The sequence below is a fragment of the Myiozetetes cayanensis genome, unplaced genomic scaffold, assembly GCF_022539395.1.
Source record: "Myiozetetes cayanensis isolate MyiCay16 unplaced genomic scaffold, myiCay2020 scf14, whole genome shotgun sequence".
NCBI classification, from domain to species: Eukaryota; Metazoa; Chordata; class Aves; order Passeriformes; family Tyrannidae; genus Myiozetetes; species Myiozetetes cayanensis.
The window spans coordinates 871,214-887,609 of NW_026087048.1; the positions used below are offsets into that span (position 1 = coordinate 871,214).

Genomic DNA, 16,396 nt, shown 5'->3' on the forward strand with positions numbered 1-16,396 from the left:
ACTCTTTCAGTTTTGACTCCATCTCAAGGTCTTTCAAGGTAGTGAAGCAGCAAATGATTGCTTGCCTTGAGGTTTGTGCCCAGAGCAGGACTGACTCCAGGATCCACTAGCTGTAACTTCTGACCATGCAAAAAGGATATTCTACATCCACTGCAGCTTATTCCCTTAATGCCCCAGGGCACTGTATTGACAGGGCAGCCAGAAAGCCCAGGCCAGCCTCCTGGGCCAGCCAGACCTGAGCATGCAGCTCACACCATCTCTTAAATCCAGAGCTGCCAGGACACACCAGCTGAAAGCTCTGGGAAAAGTAGGAATGGCAGGAGATGGTACATTGCCTTCTCCAAAGAGGCCTGGACTACAAAATATCAGCCTGGCCTTCTGACAATTTATCAGAGTCATTTAGACTTCTCAGGATTTTTTTTTTTTAGACTACAGAGTCAATAATATTTATGGTGATTTTTGACAGACATTCCTATAGGTCCAAACGTCACAGCTCTTGTACCCTCATTCAGAAGTCCCAGTTCACATGATCATTACCAGTTGTAAACCACACAATTCACATGATCATTACCCATAGTAAAACACACCAGTTCCACCAGTGTCAACTGAAGCAGAACCTCCTGCCTTTGAGTCCACTTTTTAAGCTCCCCATTAGAGAACTCATCCTTTAAAGGTGCCAGGTAAGTCAAGCTCAAAGGGATGTTATCTCAGGAGTCTTTTCCATCTGAAAGTTGTTGACCAGACACTTGAGTGAAAATGCAAAGTTGACATCAAAGTATGGAAAACACTTTTTTCCCTTCCGTCCCACAAATAAGTGGGGCCTTCTATTTTGGAGAGCTGGCACTGCCACCATCCAAACAAGTAACACAGTGGACTTAAGGTCAGTATAAGGCAGCAGCAGCCTGGGGAATGAAAGCTTACTAGCAGCAGGACGGACAGTGATCCCCCAAGGGAAATGACTCCCCTCCCTGCCACGCTGCCCCTTGGTGCTCTGACTCACCCAGGAGCTCCCACACAGCTGCTCTAGCTTCTGGGAAGATCTTCACAATCTGCACAGAGGAGCCTGGCTTGCTGCCTTGTCCCTGAAGTGCCCAGCGCTCCCCTACAGAAGGAAACTCCAAAGCTGCTCCTTGAAAGGAGCTTTTCCTCTTACATCCATGCCAGCAGCCCCCTCTGGGGCTCAGAGCCCCGGCAGCGCCTGCTTTCTGGCTGCTCCCAGCCTGCAGCTCCTCCTTTGAAGTGCTCAGCCTTTGGGGAGCATCCTGGGGCACTGCTGAATGCACAGCCAGGCAGCAACTGCTGCAGCTCACACAAGCAGATGCTCCAGAGGAGGAGACACACTCTGGGTGAGGGATGAGCAAAGTTTGGATCACTGATAAAGCAAAGGGGAAAGGTTTTGGAAGGAACTCAAGAAACGCTGAGGATACAGGAGGCTCCAAAGCAAAAAAAGACCAATCATCTTGGCTGTGATGGTGTAAACTACATAAGGTAGTTAATAGTCCAACTGAGAAGCTACTGACAATTAGAATAAATACCCTCAGTCCTGGCTCCAAGACCCAGGGTCCCACCTGGCCAGGAGCCCAGCAGCCAGCGAGCAGGAGGTGCAGTGGTACAAACATCAGCTCCATTGTCCGAGGGTGATGGAGCCACCTCACCACACACCTGTGCCAGCAGCACCCTCAGTGCTGGTGACACCCCTGCACGGGAGGCTGGGGGCGTGACTGGCCCTCAGAGTGCAAAATAATAACCTAACGTTGTCTGAACATTGAAAAGACAGATAAATGTACATTACTGTGCAACCTCTTGTGAATTCCTGGGAGTCTTCCCTTCCCTCAAAGCGGATCCAGCTGTGATGGGTGAGTGGCACCCAACCACTCCTCAAGGACCATCTGTAACACAGCCACCAGGAACTGCAGCCTCTCTGCAGGCTGGGAGCAGCTGCCACCTGAATGCCCCCTGGCAACAGGTACACACAGATAGGCTGCTCTTAAACTACCAGCCACCCGAGGCCAGGACCCAGGCAGAAAGCTGGAATATAGGTTGACAGGCTCATAACTTTGCTTAAAAGCGTGCTACACACTGGGGAGGCTGAGCCAGCTGCCACAACAGCCTCTTACTAGGGCTCCTGTCCATTAAAGAAAGAATAATTCACAAGGAGGGGCTTCAGAGTGGATCAAAGCACAAAGGAGAGAGGGGAAATTATAATTTTGAAAAAGATGTGCACAAACAACACATTTGGGCAACTGTGGATTGGTAAGTGCTATTTCCCCTCCCACTCTCCAGTTGAGCTGCAGCATCTGTCTAGTCTGAGCAGCATAAATATCACTTGGGTATTGACTGTGCCACCTCCTGTACAACTCTGGGTGAATATTCCACATGAGACACAAATAGAAACATACCTTGACTTAAAAAAACCCACACAGTGTGTACCTGGGGTTTACTGACCATCTGCACTCATGTGTCCACCCACTGCTGTTTTACAGCAGGAAATCACACCATCAGCCAGGTTGGGAAAGACCTCTGAGATCATCAAGTCCAACCTGTGACTGAACACCACTGTGCCAACCACAGCGTGGCACTGAGTGCCACATCCAGTCTTTTCTCACAGACCTCTATAATATTCTGTATAAACCTTAAGTTACAACGTGGGAAGACAGAGTGCTGCATCACTTACTATTCTACTGTTGACGAAGTTTTCAAGTCCACTTTTCTCACATCATTTTACCCAAACACGTCAACTGTATCCAGCATTCAGACACACAAGTTTTTTTTTTAATTAATGTGTGATCCACAACCCTTTGTGATCCAGCCATGTAAGCCAAAAGTAAAAAAAAAAAAAAAAAGAAAAGAAAATAAACCAGTAGAGAGAAAAAGTAAGCAGGAAACCACTTGTCTTGAACCCCAGAGGGTGATGCCCCACGCTGCACTGCGTGTTCTCATTACAGAGCTCAGCTCCTGACCCCTGTGTACCAGCAGGTTCAGCGCCTTCCTTTCTGGGGCTGGCTGCCTGCTTTTGAACTTGAGCTGCTGAGAGAGTTTATGAACAGAGCTGTTGTTTTATTTACTCTCAATTAATCATGCTCAACTGTAAACAAAGTGTCTGTTTTCGTTCTGCTGACAATTATCCACTTGTCAACATCTCCCTCAAGTACCTTCAGCATCTGGCAACAGCACAGAGCTGCTACATCAAAATGAACATTTTGTCTCAATAAAAAGATAGACGTGTGGCAGGGTTTCATCTGTTTTCCAGCCCATCAACACTCAGGCTATACTGCTACTGATGCAACCACACCACTTGCTATGGAATATTTACAAAGGGGGAGAGAAGCCAAATTTTATTTATATTAACAAGGCAGACTCATGGAAGAAAGTCGTGGAGAGCCCCAAAGAGCCCCAGCAGCTCCCCACAAAGGCAGAATGAGCCCTCCTTGCAGCCTGCCTGGTGCCTGCCACGGCCTCCTGCTCTGCTGGTGCACGTCCAGCCCCAGCTTCACCAGCCACCCTGCCAAAAGCTGCAGAGCAGGACTCAACTTCTTTATTTTGTGGTGTTCAGCAAATCCCAGTGCAAATGGAAACCACTTAGTGGTGCTTCCCCAAATACTTTTAGTACGATAATCTTTCCACTACTTGCTCCCTGGCCTGGGCATTCTTTGGTCCCTGGAGCTCCTGCACGGGTTTGAATTTTGCCATTTTAAGCTTGTAAGATATAATTATTCCCATTAGCTCAAAATCCTTCCTGCATTTTAACACAACCTCCCTGGTGCTTAAATTGAAAGCTCCAAGGTAAACTGCAGATAGCCTGGCACCTTTTTGGGTACAGAAAGGAAAAACTGGACACTCCCTTTCTCTGAGGGGACAAAGGCAGCTTGCCAGGTAACCTCCCTAGCAGGTGAGGAGGCTCCCAGGTGCTGGGCCTGTGGAAAACACCTCACACCTCCAAAACCGTGTGCCGTGGCTCTGGTTACCTCAGATCTTGAGTATCATTTGAAACTTCACCCAGATGTAGCAAAGGAAGGGGGAAACCTGACTAACTTCGCTGGAAACTGGCCCAGCCCTGCACCTTTTCCCCACAGAACTGAGTTTTGTCCCCAGAAAAAAACACTCAGGAGTGCTTGGGTGGAACGGAGGCTCCACTGAACGGATCGGTCACAGGGGCAAAGCAGAGGGAGACCCCCGGTCCCGGCCATACCTGCTCTGGGCGGCAGCTCCGACCGCTCCCAGGAACGCGGGCTGCTCCCGGCGGGATCGCCCCGGGGAGGCGGCTCCGCGCGCCGACACGCGCTAATCAACCTCAGCTGCCTAATTGATTCTAATGAGCTCGGCTCGGGCTCTGCAGCCGCACTCACGACCACCCGAAGTCGGCGGCGGCTCCGGCCGCGCTCCTCGCCCGCAGCCCCGGCCCGGCCGGACCGCAGCCGCCCCTTTAACCTTCTCCTCCCGCCACAATTAATTGAGATATCTCTTATTCTTGATGTGTTGTAAAATTAATGCCTAATTTATGTAATTAGTCAATTAACTGTAATTCTAGCATATGGTGCCAAATGCCCAGAAGGTGTTCTTGTTTCCCAGGTACTTATTTTGATGTCATGAAATGCAGCTAATTAATTTTACATGCATATTAATTTCGGATCTATTTAGCGGCTCCCTTTGTGAAGGCAGATTTAATATTTGTCTTTCTAACCTTTTTGGGCAAATTCCGCGCTCGGTGTTGAAATGGAGGTGACTTTTAAAACACATTTCCATCGGTCTCCCTTTCCTCTGCGGAGCCTCTTCTGACACCGGGTCGGTCCCTCCTGTGTGAAGATGTACAAGTGATGATTATCTATAGCTTCCCGCACATCTATAACTGTCGCAAGATACGGCTATTGAATTTAAATCCGATTAATATTTAATATTAAACATTTCTGAGGGAATTTTTGTTTGTTTTTTGCGAAGCACAATATCCCACGGACATTTTTTTTTTAAATAGCTGCTCTTAATACAATGCTCCTTGGAAAAATTATGAGAATTGAAGTATTGCCTAATTAGAAAATGAGCGTAATCGTGATCTCTGTTTTCTGATGTTCGCAGTTCTCCTGACTGCGCTAAGAAACTGCGCTTGGCCGCTCCCGGCCCCGACAAGCGCTCCCGCTCCTCCCAGCAAACCGTTCAGGTTCCGCTTCTGTCTCTACCGGAAAGCGATCGCGTTTGATTTTGTCCATAATGCTGGGAAAGATGAGGTTATGCCTCTTCTTCCTGCAGTTTGTGCAGAGATTAAGGGGTTAATCGCATCGCGGGCTCTCCCGCTCCCCAGATGCCGAGAGAAGATTTAAGCAGAAAAAGAGATGAAATCCGTAGTCTACGCCTCAAATTCCCAGCGATCCCCTTTTCCCCTGGCTGCAGCAGCACTAATTGCCGCATTAGGCTCCTCTCTGGGGTGAGGGGAGGTACGGACGCGCCCGGCTGAGGGTGCGGGACTCCGCGCGTGGGGCGGGTGCGTCCCCGCTGCCCGGACCCCGGGAAAGGCTGTCCTGCGGAGCGCCACGGCGGGACTCGGCTCTTTGAGCCTCTACGCCAGTGCTGTGGCGTCATAAAACTTTTTATCCCCCTTTCTGGATAAATTAATGAGCAATTTAATTAATAAAATCAGAGAGTAGCGTAAGTGCTATGATAATGAAGTTAAATGAGCGCGCAGTAAAATATTCACTAATCCAGCACATTGGCAAATGCCCCCTTAATTCTGCTTAGCACTAAAAGGGTTTTGAGCACCATAATGAGATTCCTCTGTCTGCTAATTAATTGACACTCTCCTGAATATTCATATGTGCTAGCACCAATACGTTCCTAATTGCACCGTGGAATGGATCTCAGAGGAAAGTAAATCGCCATAGACTTAATTAAAATAATGTATGCCAGATCCAGCTCGCTGAAGACGAGACATTTGCCATCAAGCGGTGTAAGAAAGTGGCACCTGGTTTGTAGCGAAAAATGAGGAGAAAATCTTTATCCCTCCCAAGGTGAAGTCAGCAGGGGCTGCGAAGCGCCAGGCTTTTCCGCCTGGAGATCTGGAAGGGAGAGGGAGCTTCGCCTTCCACCGCCGCAGCCAGAGCGCGACCCGCGGAGCCCGGCGGCGTTCGGGGCCGCGCTCGGAGGAAGAACCGCGGCTCAAAGCGGGGAGCGGGCTGTGCGCGGCGAGGTGGGAGAAATCTGGTCAGGGATGCCCTCTACAGAAGCGTTCAGGGAAAACCGTTTGTCTCCGGCGAGGGAGGGGAGGAGGGGGAGGCAGCGAAGGAGGGAGGGAGCAGCCACATTTGTAAACTTTTCCCTGAGGGGAATCCGGTGCCTTTGAAGCTCAGTCTCTGAATGGATTGTTCTTTGCACCTCCAGACTAATACTGTGAGCTAATATTGTACATTTAAATTGTTCTGCTGTTAAAAGCGTGGCGAGTTGCGCTGAGAAATGAGTGCCTGGCGCTGCCTGGCCGCGGCCTCCATCCCGCGCCGGGGGAGCGGCGGGGGCCGCGTCCCGGGCTCGCTGGGCGGGCTGCGCCCAGGCCCCGCATCCCCCCGCTGCCACCGCAAAGAGCTTTGCTAGGTCTTTTCCTTCCCTACCAGCTCAGGAAACGAAAAGGAAAATTGGTTTCTTGGAAAAGACAGCTTTTAAAAAAATCACCACAGGTTAGAAACTAAAAAGAGTTTATTTGAAGACATACAAATGCATATTTATTATACACATGTAGGCATTAACAATGTAAATTACACCGCCAGCACTTGCTGGTTGTTTATTCATTAGATCTTTAGAAAATCTACATTGCCTGCAGATAGCGGGATGATAATGTGAGATACACAAGCAGTTTACCCAGGCAGCTCCGCCCGGCTCCGCGCGGGGATGCCAACAGGTCCGCGGGGCTCCGCGCCGGCCACGGGTCCCTCCCGCTACCGGGGGCGCTTCCCACGAGCGGGATTCTACCCTGACGAGAAAACGGCCGTGCCCACCGAAACTGCCGTCCCCCAAAACACAGCGCGAGGGTTTTACAGGTCGTGGCTCAGGAGGGAGCGAACTTAAGACGGAAACGCTTCCTAGCAGAAGAAATACGAAAGGCTCTCCCCTGAATGACAGCGCAGGCATCTCGCTCTCAGAGCTCAAAAAGCTCTGCCGTTCGCAATGCCTTTTATTCCCATGTAAAATCTTTCCTCGCCAAAAGGAGTAAAAACCCTCTATCAAATTCTATCCTCCTCGGCTGATTGAATGCCGTGTGACTACCGTATCTCTCGATAATAAAGACAGAGAAAAAATATATGGGAAGAAATCGCTGCAGGGAAATCTTTTCTAAAGTTAGATCCAAAGAATCTCTTCCAGGAATGAAATATTAAAGAAGGTTAATATGTTTTTTGCTGCAGAGCTGAGGGTTGATGGGAAGACGGGAGCTTTGCGGCCGGGAGCTGAGGGTGGCGGATGTCAACAGATGTAGGGGAGCGATGGGAGCCGCTGGACTGGGGAAGCGCAGCCAGCGCTTCGCCTGCAGCCGCCGGGCTGCCCCGTCACCCTCCGCCCTGCCCTTCCCTGCGCTGCGGGGCGCGGTGCGGGGCATTGCCCGCAGCCCCGAGCCCGCCCTGCGGACCCCGAGCCGTCGGGTGGGCGCTGGGCCGGGTCCCGCAGCAGGGGAGGGGGCGCGCAGCCCCCCTGCTTCCCCGCGGGCACAGCCGGGAAGGCGCTGCCCCTTCCCCGCCACACGGGCCCGCACTCGCCGCTGTGCGGGAGCCGAGGGGCTCTGGGCGGGGCTGCCCTGTCCCATCCCATCCCATCCCGTCCCGCCGCGGAGCGGGGGCGGGACCCCCGCGCTCGGGAATTGTCCGCCCTTCCCGGGGCAGCTCGGTGGGTGGCAGCGGGGCGGGGGCGCGGGGAGGGGGCTGCGGCAGGAAGGGAAAGCGCCCACACATCGCCCCGCACCCCCACCGCGCTGCGGCAACTCACGGCTCTGTTTGCAAACATGCCCCCCGCCAACGGCGAGAGAAACACGAGCATTCAAAGTTCTGACCCTAATTAAAGCCCGGCTCGTTAAAGACTTCACACAATGCAGGAAAAAAGTTTGCCCGAGCCTGAATTCCGCGAGCGGTTATTACCTCTGCTTTGAGAGAGGGGAAATAACCGTAACGTGCGCGCCATTATTCTTGTGGATATGCAATTTAAAATCATCGCCGATTGTCATAAAAACCATTTCACAATGTTTGGCTAAGTAATAACTTAGCCATTTAAAGGTGGTTTTCCGGGCGACACGGACATGCAATTCGAGAAAGATTTACATTGCTTACGGGTTTTGCGCCGCCGTTCTGACCGCAGCGGGAACGGGACTCAGACTAATTTTTTTTCTTTCTGGTTTTGCACGGAACACCAAGACAAGAGCAGACTGTGGGAGAAAGCGCGAACGGGATGAGCATGTCTCGGAAAAAAAAGGCTGATGATAAAAAATAAAGTTTATGAAACGGACGGATTTGGAAAGAAGAGTCCTCGGGGGAAAAAAAAAAAAAAAAAAAAAGAGAGAGAGAGAAAGAAAAGAAAGAAAGAAAAGAATGAAAAAGGAAAATCAAGTTTGCTCCACCCAGCTATTAACCAAAACACAATACCTTTTTCTGGGTGGTACTGCACAGAAGTTGATTCAGTTTTGACAATGTTGTTTAGCTATCATTTGCTATTTTGAATGAATGGGAGCAATCCCCCTTTTTACAACAGTTGTTTCCTATTATGGAGAGGTGCAGCAGTTGAGGGCAGACATGTGAAAGTGGCTGTTTGATTCCCTTTTTCATCCCCCTGACCCTGCCTTTGTCCCTCCTCACCCTGGGAATGTCACGCCTCACTACTTCACTTTGAGATGCTCTAGAAAGTGGCTTTGTTATTCCCTTTTAGACATACACGAAATTGTTCTCATTCCCCCTGCTGTAAAAGATACTTCAAATTGGGACTCGGTTCACAAGTGCAATGCAATTTGGCTTAGCTCAACCTTTGTTCTGCTTGTACAAATGACCAAACAGTGCACACATTATACAGTTGATCTACTGCTCCCTTTACACCAGAGTTAGCGGCTGGGAGAAAAGCAAGTTAATCCCTTCAATACTAAGGTGGCATTTTCAATATTTCCTACAATGCGAAAAGGAGAAGAGAGGGCAGCCTGAAATGCGACATTTGTTTAAAAGGGAAGATTAAAAAGAAAAAGTTTGCGAGGCCTCCCCTGTTACTTCTCCAAATAAATAAATAAACAAACCAACAAGTCCCAAACGCGTAGATAAATACTCCAGCGCCTCCGGGAAGGCAAGGGAAGTTTACCACAAAGACAGGCTCTCGGTGCAGCAACGTCGAGACTCGAGCTGGAATCCAGGCCAACAGCGTGGTCTTAACACAGCGCAGGGGACTCACCGCGCTGCGGGGCCTGAGCCCGCGGGCCCGGGCACACCTGTATGGCCCTGAACACACCTGTACGGCCCTGAACACACCTGAGCGGCCCTGAACACACCTGCACAGCCCTGAGCACACCTGAGCGGCCCTGAGCACACCCGCACAGCCTGGGCACACCTGTACGGCCCGGGCACACCTGTGTGGCCCTGAGCACATCTGCACAGCCTGGGCACACCTGTACGGCCGTAAACACACCTGTACAGCCTGGGCACATCTGTACAGCCCTGAGCACATCTGCACAGCCCGGGCACACCTGTACAGCCCTGAGCACATCTGCACAGCCTGGGCACACCTGTACAGCCCTGAGCACATCTGCACAGCCCGGGCACACCTGTACGGCCCGGGCACACCCGCACGGCCCCGCGGAGGTGGGACAGGCAGGTGCGGGCAGCGCTGTGTGTGCCCAGCCCGGGCTCACGCACTCGGTGTGCCGGCCCCGCACAGCCCCGGCTCCTCCGAGCCGTCCAGGGAGGTCCTGGGGGCGCGGAGGGAGGGGGGGCTGCGGGGCCGCGCTTACCCGCGCGTGGATTGACCGCCGGCGGCAGAGGAAAAAGAGCTCTCCCGGGAAACAGGCTGAGGTCAGGAAGCGGGTGCTCCGGGCCAGCCCCAGGAGCGAAGAGCGGGAGCAGCAGCCTCCTCCCGGGCTTAAGGAATTCGGGTGGTCCCAGCGCGGGCTCTCTTCGAATCGACAGCGCTGAGCCGGGACAGGGGGCCCAGCCGGTGCCGCCCCGGCGGTGGCGCAGCGGGGACAAGTGCCGGGTGCCGGTGGCGCTGGAAATCGCCGACGGGGCGGGCGAGGACAGCGCGAACAGGCAGGCGGCTCTGAGGAGGGTGACAGCGGCGAGGAGCCAGCGGGCGGCAGGGCAAGGCAGGACGGGGCAGAGGTGGCCGAGCCCAGCGCCCCCAGGGGCGCAGCAGGGCCCGGGCCCCCCCCGGGCACAAAGCGCACTGCGCATCCCAAACTATCGGGAATACAGGTTTGGGGAGCAGTTCTCAGTGCAGCCTTGACAGGCAGGGGGAGTTTGTTTAGTGCTCATTGGGAAAGGAACAAAATCCTTTTGAAAGGGCGCTAAGTAGTTTCACGCCAAAGTGGCAGATTCGGTGAAGAATGTGGGGTGGGACAAAGCCCCGCCGTTCCCAGCGCCTCGGGAAACCGCACCGGGAATTCAAGCACACAGAAAAGCAGGAGACCCCAAATCTCTCTGCTTCCTTCTCCCTCCCGGCCCCCGAGAAGCGAAAAGAAGCAGAACCATTACTGAAAAAAAGAGAGCAAGGCTTAGCCGAAACGCAGCCACAACCAGCAGCCCGGAGTTGACTTTCCAAAACGGGGGAAGCTTGCTCAGAGCCTGGCATTGTGTTTTGCAGCCTAGGAAACCCTAAGAAGCTGGTACTTCCCCCTCCCTTCTCCTTTCTCCCAACTGGTTTGTAAATATTAACAAGGTTGTGAGCTATTCTCTCACACGGAGAGGGTTTTTTCTATCCTTGGAAAACTTCTTGGCTTCCCCCCACAGCCCCTCTCCCACTCCTCCCCTCTGCAAAGCTGCACACCTGCTTGCAGCCACAAGGATTCAAAATCAATATTGTATTTGTCACTTTTCTGTCTCCTTTTCCTCTCTCAACAGACCTGCTTGCCACTGAGGCGAATTGTGGATTTATGGAGGAAAATTAGCATAAATTATTACCAAATCTGTAAACGTGTGTGGTCTTGCTTGTGGGAAAGGGGGCTATTGCAAACCTTCCATGCAGAAAGGTGGTCCATGATGGGCTCCATGCAAGGGCTGAATGGCCCTTGCACGAAATAGATTTCCATTGGGTTTGCACATTGATATAATTGACTTATGTGTATTTTATACAGTTTTCCCAACACTTCCTCTGAGCTCCTTATTTGAATTAGGCTTCAGAAAAACGTCTATTTGTTTTGGTGTCCTACACAATGGATTTGGATTCACTTGCACCCTCTCCTCCTCCCTAGTGTTGGCTTTCAAAGTAAAAGGCAAATGCTACAAGTTGCATTTAAATCCTGTATTTCCCAGGTCCATCATCTGCTGTGTGCTTAACACGAGGTGAAACTTTGGGTATCAATTGCTGTAATGACTTCGCCTGCCCTACCCCTCCGCTCACACATTCCTTTGCAATGGGGAAAAAAAAAAAAAAAAAAAAAGAGAGAGAAAAAAAAATCGGGCGCCTTTCAGCCATACCTCGTTCGCGCTCGGAGCAGCAAATGACAACGGAAGTCGACTTTTCTTTAACTTTACAGCGTGAGAGTCCCTCTTGCACCAGCGGTTGTTTTGTTTTGTTTTCTTTCTTCGAAAAGAAAAGGTACCGGCAAAAAGAGGAAGAAAAGAATTTGTCACTTTGTGAATCTTACTGAGTCCCGTGCTGTTTCTGAGCCCTCTTTTTGATGGGCATCCCAGGAGTGAACTTGGGCTGAGGAACAAGACCCGAACGGAGGGGTGTCAGGAGCTGGGGCTGGGGGGGGTGTGGGAGGAAAGTGTCCCTTACACCCGCGTATTTGGGGGCTCTCGATACAGAAATAGACGCCTTCTGCGTGGTGTCCTAGGGGACGCTGGGAGGAATCTGTCCTCATTTCTGAGTATTGTCTTTCCTACCCTCTAACAAACCTTCATCGTCTCATCACCTCTTATTCCCCCCCCCCCCAAAAAAAAAAAAAGAAAAGAATTTCTGGAGGCTGCCTCCCCGCCCTGCCCGGCTGGAGGGAGCGTCTCGGGGCGGGTTAAGCCGAGCAGGGCAGCTCCGGGCTCTGAACAGCACAAACTCTGCCGGGCCCTCTCCTGCCAGGGGCACAGGGTGCCATGCGGCAGGTCTCCCTCCAAAAGGGCTCGTTAGCTCGGCGGCGCGGGCCGCTCGGCTGCTCGCAGTCCTAGAAACACAATTATTTGCTCATTATTCTCTAAACGACATCCTGCCCCCAGAGAGAGGGATTAGGTGGGACCGAGGGCAGGCGGGTTGGCAGGAGGGGAGCGCGGTGTAACACACACGAGGTCGGCGCGGTGTGAAAGCGTTTCCAGGCGGCTGCCAGGCTTGAGGGAGCCCCGCTTGCTGGGGACGGTCCCTCCGAGCGGGCTCCCAGGCGCCCGCAGAGCCCGTGTGGCAGCAGCCGCGCTGCGGAGCCGCCGCCGCGCTCCCTCCCCCAGCCCGGCTATTTTTGCTGAATTAAGAAGGTGACATTATTCTTCTTTTCAAGTACTTCTGTTAATATTGAAAAACGTGCGCTTGCATTTCAAGCGCGCGCGCTCAGCCTCAGCAGCCATTTCAATATTAATGAAATTGTTTAATCTCCTAAATTCATCGTGTTTAAGTTACGTTTTGGTGAGTTATTGACCGACTCCGAAAATACTGTTAATGGAGTTGATGTGTATTCACCACAAAGGCTCTTCCTCCCAGGGCTTGCAGCTCCCGCGACAATCTTTAGTTCTGGCTCTAGGGTGGCAGGATGCTCCGCAGCCGCGGGAATACACATCATACAAACTTCCCCCCTGTGCCAGGGCAAGCCTGGGACCTTCCTGGCCTGATCCTCGCCCCCCGACACGCGGCTGGCAGCGAGCTGCTCGTCTGGGCTGCGCTTCCAGGATCGGGCCTGTGTTCCCGGGGAGGAGGGAGAGCGGTGGAGCAGAGAGAGCCGCAACTCGGGTGCTCCACGCCCTGCCTGCTCCTCCACGCGCGAGTGCGCGCCGAGCAGCACACAGGCAAGCCAGCAGTCTGAGACACAGCGCGTAAATCCCGCAGAAGGCGTCAAACTGAGGATACTGAGCACCATGACCGGTGACAGGGACCGGGCAGCCCCGCGGGACCCCCCCAGTCCCGAGGCCGGCAGGGCGGAGGGACAAGCGGACCCTCCGCGGCCCCGCGAGCAGAACAGCGGCGTGGAGGGAGCTCGTTCCCGAGCACACTGGGCTGTGCCACGGCCGGGAGCCCGCTCGCTGGGATTATTTAGGGTGACTCCCACCGGCTTTACACCAACAGGTCCGCAGAACCAGCCCTGCATGGGCTGGGGGGGAAGGGTGGAGCGTGGGGGGGACAGTAAGTTCCCGGGGCGGCGGCTACCGAGGAGCCCCGATCTTATCGCTCCTCGAAAGAACCTTCGCTCGGGGAGAGCGGATTTGGCAAAGAGAAAGTCTCTCGTTACAGGGAAAAAGGCTCGCCTTAAGTTAGCCAACAATACAAATCAGATAACAATGCAGAACAAACAGAATACCACAGCCAAGCAATTTCCATGTCAAACATCCCACTGCTCAGTACCTCCATTTGTAAGTGTGAATTGCAGACTAAGCTTCCTGCGAAGTCCACAGAGAGGTTAGTGCATACCTTCCCCCCCACCCCCAGCCACCGGGTACCATCGCACTGCAATTCCGCTGGCGGAGCCTTTTCACCCCTCGCCTTGTCTTCAAATGGAAATGATTCCCATTGGCCCAAGGTGTCCATGTAAATAGGTGTAAATGAAACCAGATTATGCCTTTCTCTCCAGCCCCCTCCTCCCCGCTCCCCTCCCCCTGCTCCCAAGGCGATTGTCATATGATAGCAAAGAAGTGGCACATTAATGAAGCGCCTCTACAGGGGTCTTTTCTGCTCATGTCACCACATAAAACTATCAGATGGTTAGAGGAAGGACATGGAGGCAACTACTTAGCTCATCGCGGCAGCAGAGAAGCAAACAAGCCTCTGCTCCGGTCCAGCCGCCGGTGGTGTAAAAGAAGCTGATTCAGCCCGCGGAGGCGAAGGGAGGGGTGTACAAGAGGATTCCCAAAACCAAGCCAGCTCGCTGCCTCCTCAGGACTAAATCGGAGCAGAGTGGCCGCGAAAGGAGCGACAGACACGCCGGAGGAGCGGGGTGGGAAGGAGCCCGGACTCTCAGCTGCGTCCCGGATGCGGACTGTCAACTTCCAGCAACTCTAAGGTGGGCATATACGGGGAGTAGCATGGAGTGGGAGACGAGGGGAGGGGAGGGAATGGGGTCCCCTTCTCCTCCTCGCCGAGACCAGAAGACAGAGCTATCACTAGAGTAACTTTACGGCCGCGGGCTGCAGCGGGAAGGCCGGGCTCAGGGAGGCCGGAGCTGGGAGAGGCACACCGTTTTTCCCCCGCCGGCGGCACAGAGCTCCGGGCTGTTTTCTCCTGCCCCCATCCTTCCACACACCCCCACGCCCCCGCCCCCACCCCGAGGGCTGAGGTCCATCGTGCCCCTTCCCTGCGTCCTTCTTTCTCCAGCCCGGCCCCAGACCCACCGCCTGCCCCCACCGGGTGTCCGTGCAAATCCTCTCGGACTCACCCTCTCTCCCCACCCCGTCCCCCCCCCTTCTCGCTGCCCCTCTGCAGATCTCCCCGGTCGCCTTGCGAAGATGCCTCGCCCGGGCAGAAACACTTACAGTGATCAGAAGCCTCCCTACTCCTACATCTCGCTGACCGCCATGGCGATCCAGAGCTCCCCGGAGAAGATGCTGCCCCTGAGCGAGATCTACAAGTTCATCATGGACCGCTTCCCCTACTACCGGGAGAACACGCAGCGCTGGCAGAACTCCCTCCGCCACAACCTGTCCTTCAACGACTGCTTCATCAAGATCCCGCGGCGCCCCGACCAGCCGGGCAAGGGCAGCTTCTGGGCGCTGCACCCCAGCTGCGGGGACATGTTCGAGAACGGCAGCTTCCTGCGGCGCCGCAAGCGCTTCAAGGTGGTCAAGTCGGACCACCTGGCCCCCAGCAAGCCGGCGGACGCGGCGCAGTACCTGCAGCAGCAGGCGAAGCTGCGGCTCAGCGCCCTCGCGGCCACCGGCACCCACCTGCCCCAGATGTCCACGTACAACCTCGGCGTGTCCCAGCCCTCCAGCTTCAAGCACCCCTTCGCCATCGAGAACATCATCGCCAGAGAGTACAAGATGCCCGGGGGCCTCGCCTTCTCCACGATGCAGCCCATGCCGGCCGCCTACCCCCTCCCCAACCAGTTGACTACGGTGGGCAGCTCCATTGGCACGGGCTGGCCCCACATGTACAGCTCCGGCATGATCGACACCGCCACCCCCATCTCCATGGCCAGCAGCGAGTACGGCGCCTACGGCGTGCCCATCAAGCCTCTGTGCCACGGGGGGCAGACTTTGCCGGCCATCCCCGTCCCCATCAAGCCGACCCCCGCCGCGGTGCCGGCCCTGCCCGCCCTGCCCGCGCCCATCCCCACCATCCTGTCGAACTCGCCGCCCTCCCTCAGCCCCACGTCCTCGCAGACGGCCACCAGCCAGAGCAGCCCGGCCACCCCCAGCGAGACTCTGACCAGCCCCGCGCCCGCCCTGCACTCGGTGGCCGTGCACTGACCCGGGCCGCCCGCGCGGACTCTGCCTTCCCTGTCTCCCAAAGTTTCCTCGGAGCTCTCCTCCCTCCCCGCCTCTTCCTCCTTTCCTCTCTCCTCTCCGCTCTTTTCCTCGAAAGCAGAGACAACTCCCCGCGGGAAGCTGAGGTTCGCCGTGAGCCCTCCCTCGGGGTTCGGCTTCGCCGCTGCTCCTGAACTTTGCTTTCCGTTCTCCCGAGGCGAAAGGACCCGGCCCGGCCCCTCCCGCCCGGTAGGAACTGCCACTTGCATCGCTAGTTTTCCAAAAGTACTTGAGGCGAGCCTGGCCCGGCGACGCCTCTTCCCTTCCCTTGTACGGGGAAGAGCAGGGTTTATCCAGGACCGGTCTGTGATTCCTCAGACAGGGATGGCCGCTGCCTTCCTGCACGGGAGCGGCGGCGTTTCCAGCCTCCAAGCAGCCAAGGCTTGGGTCTTGGAAACGCCGGGAAGTGCTCGCGTCCTTTGTGCGGATCTCGTTGTTACAAAGGGCAGGGTTTCCCGGGGCCAGGTTGCGGGAATCCCCGCGCAGGGGGTGCGGGGCCGGCCGGGAACAGGAACCACGCGAGGGAACCGCGGCTGTCCACTCACCCCACACCTACAATGTTTACAAAGCGCCTGTTCTAATGTAAATAC

At 54.5% G+C, this 16,396-nt stretch overlaps 1 protein-coding gene across 1 annotated transcript; it reads left to right on the forward strand.

Moving 5' to 3' along the window:
- The first annotated feature begins 14,786 nt into the window (after window positions 1-14,786).
- FOXB1 (forkhead box B1) lies at window positions 14,787-15,749 on the forward strand. Its single transcript, XM_050309778.1, has one exon. It carries the CDS (start codon window positions 14,787-14,789, stop codon window positions 15,747-15,749), a length of 963 nt encoding a protein of 320 aa, XP_050165735.1.
- The last annotated feature ends 647 nt before the right edge of the window (window positions 15,750-16,396 follow it).

Bases quoted from the DNA above. Each gene is read 5' to 3' on its own strand.
- FOXB1 (XM_050309778.1), top strand. From the start codon at position 14,787: ATGCCTCGCCCGGGCAGAAACACTTACAGTGATCAGAAGCCTCCCTAC.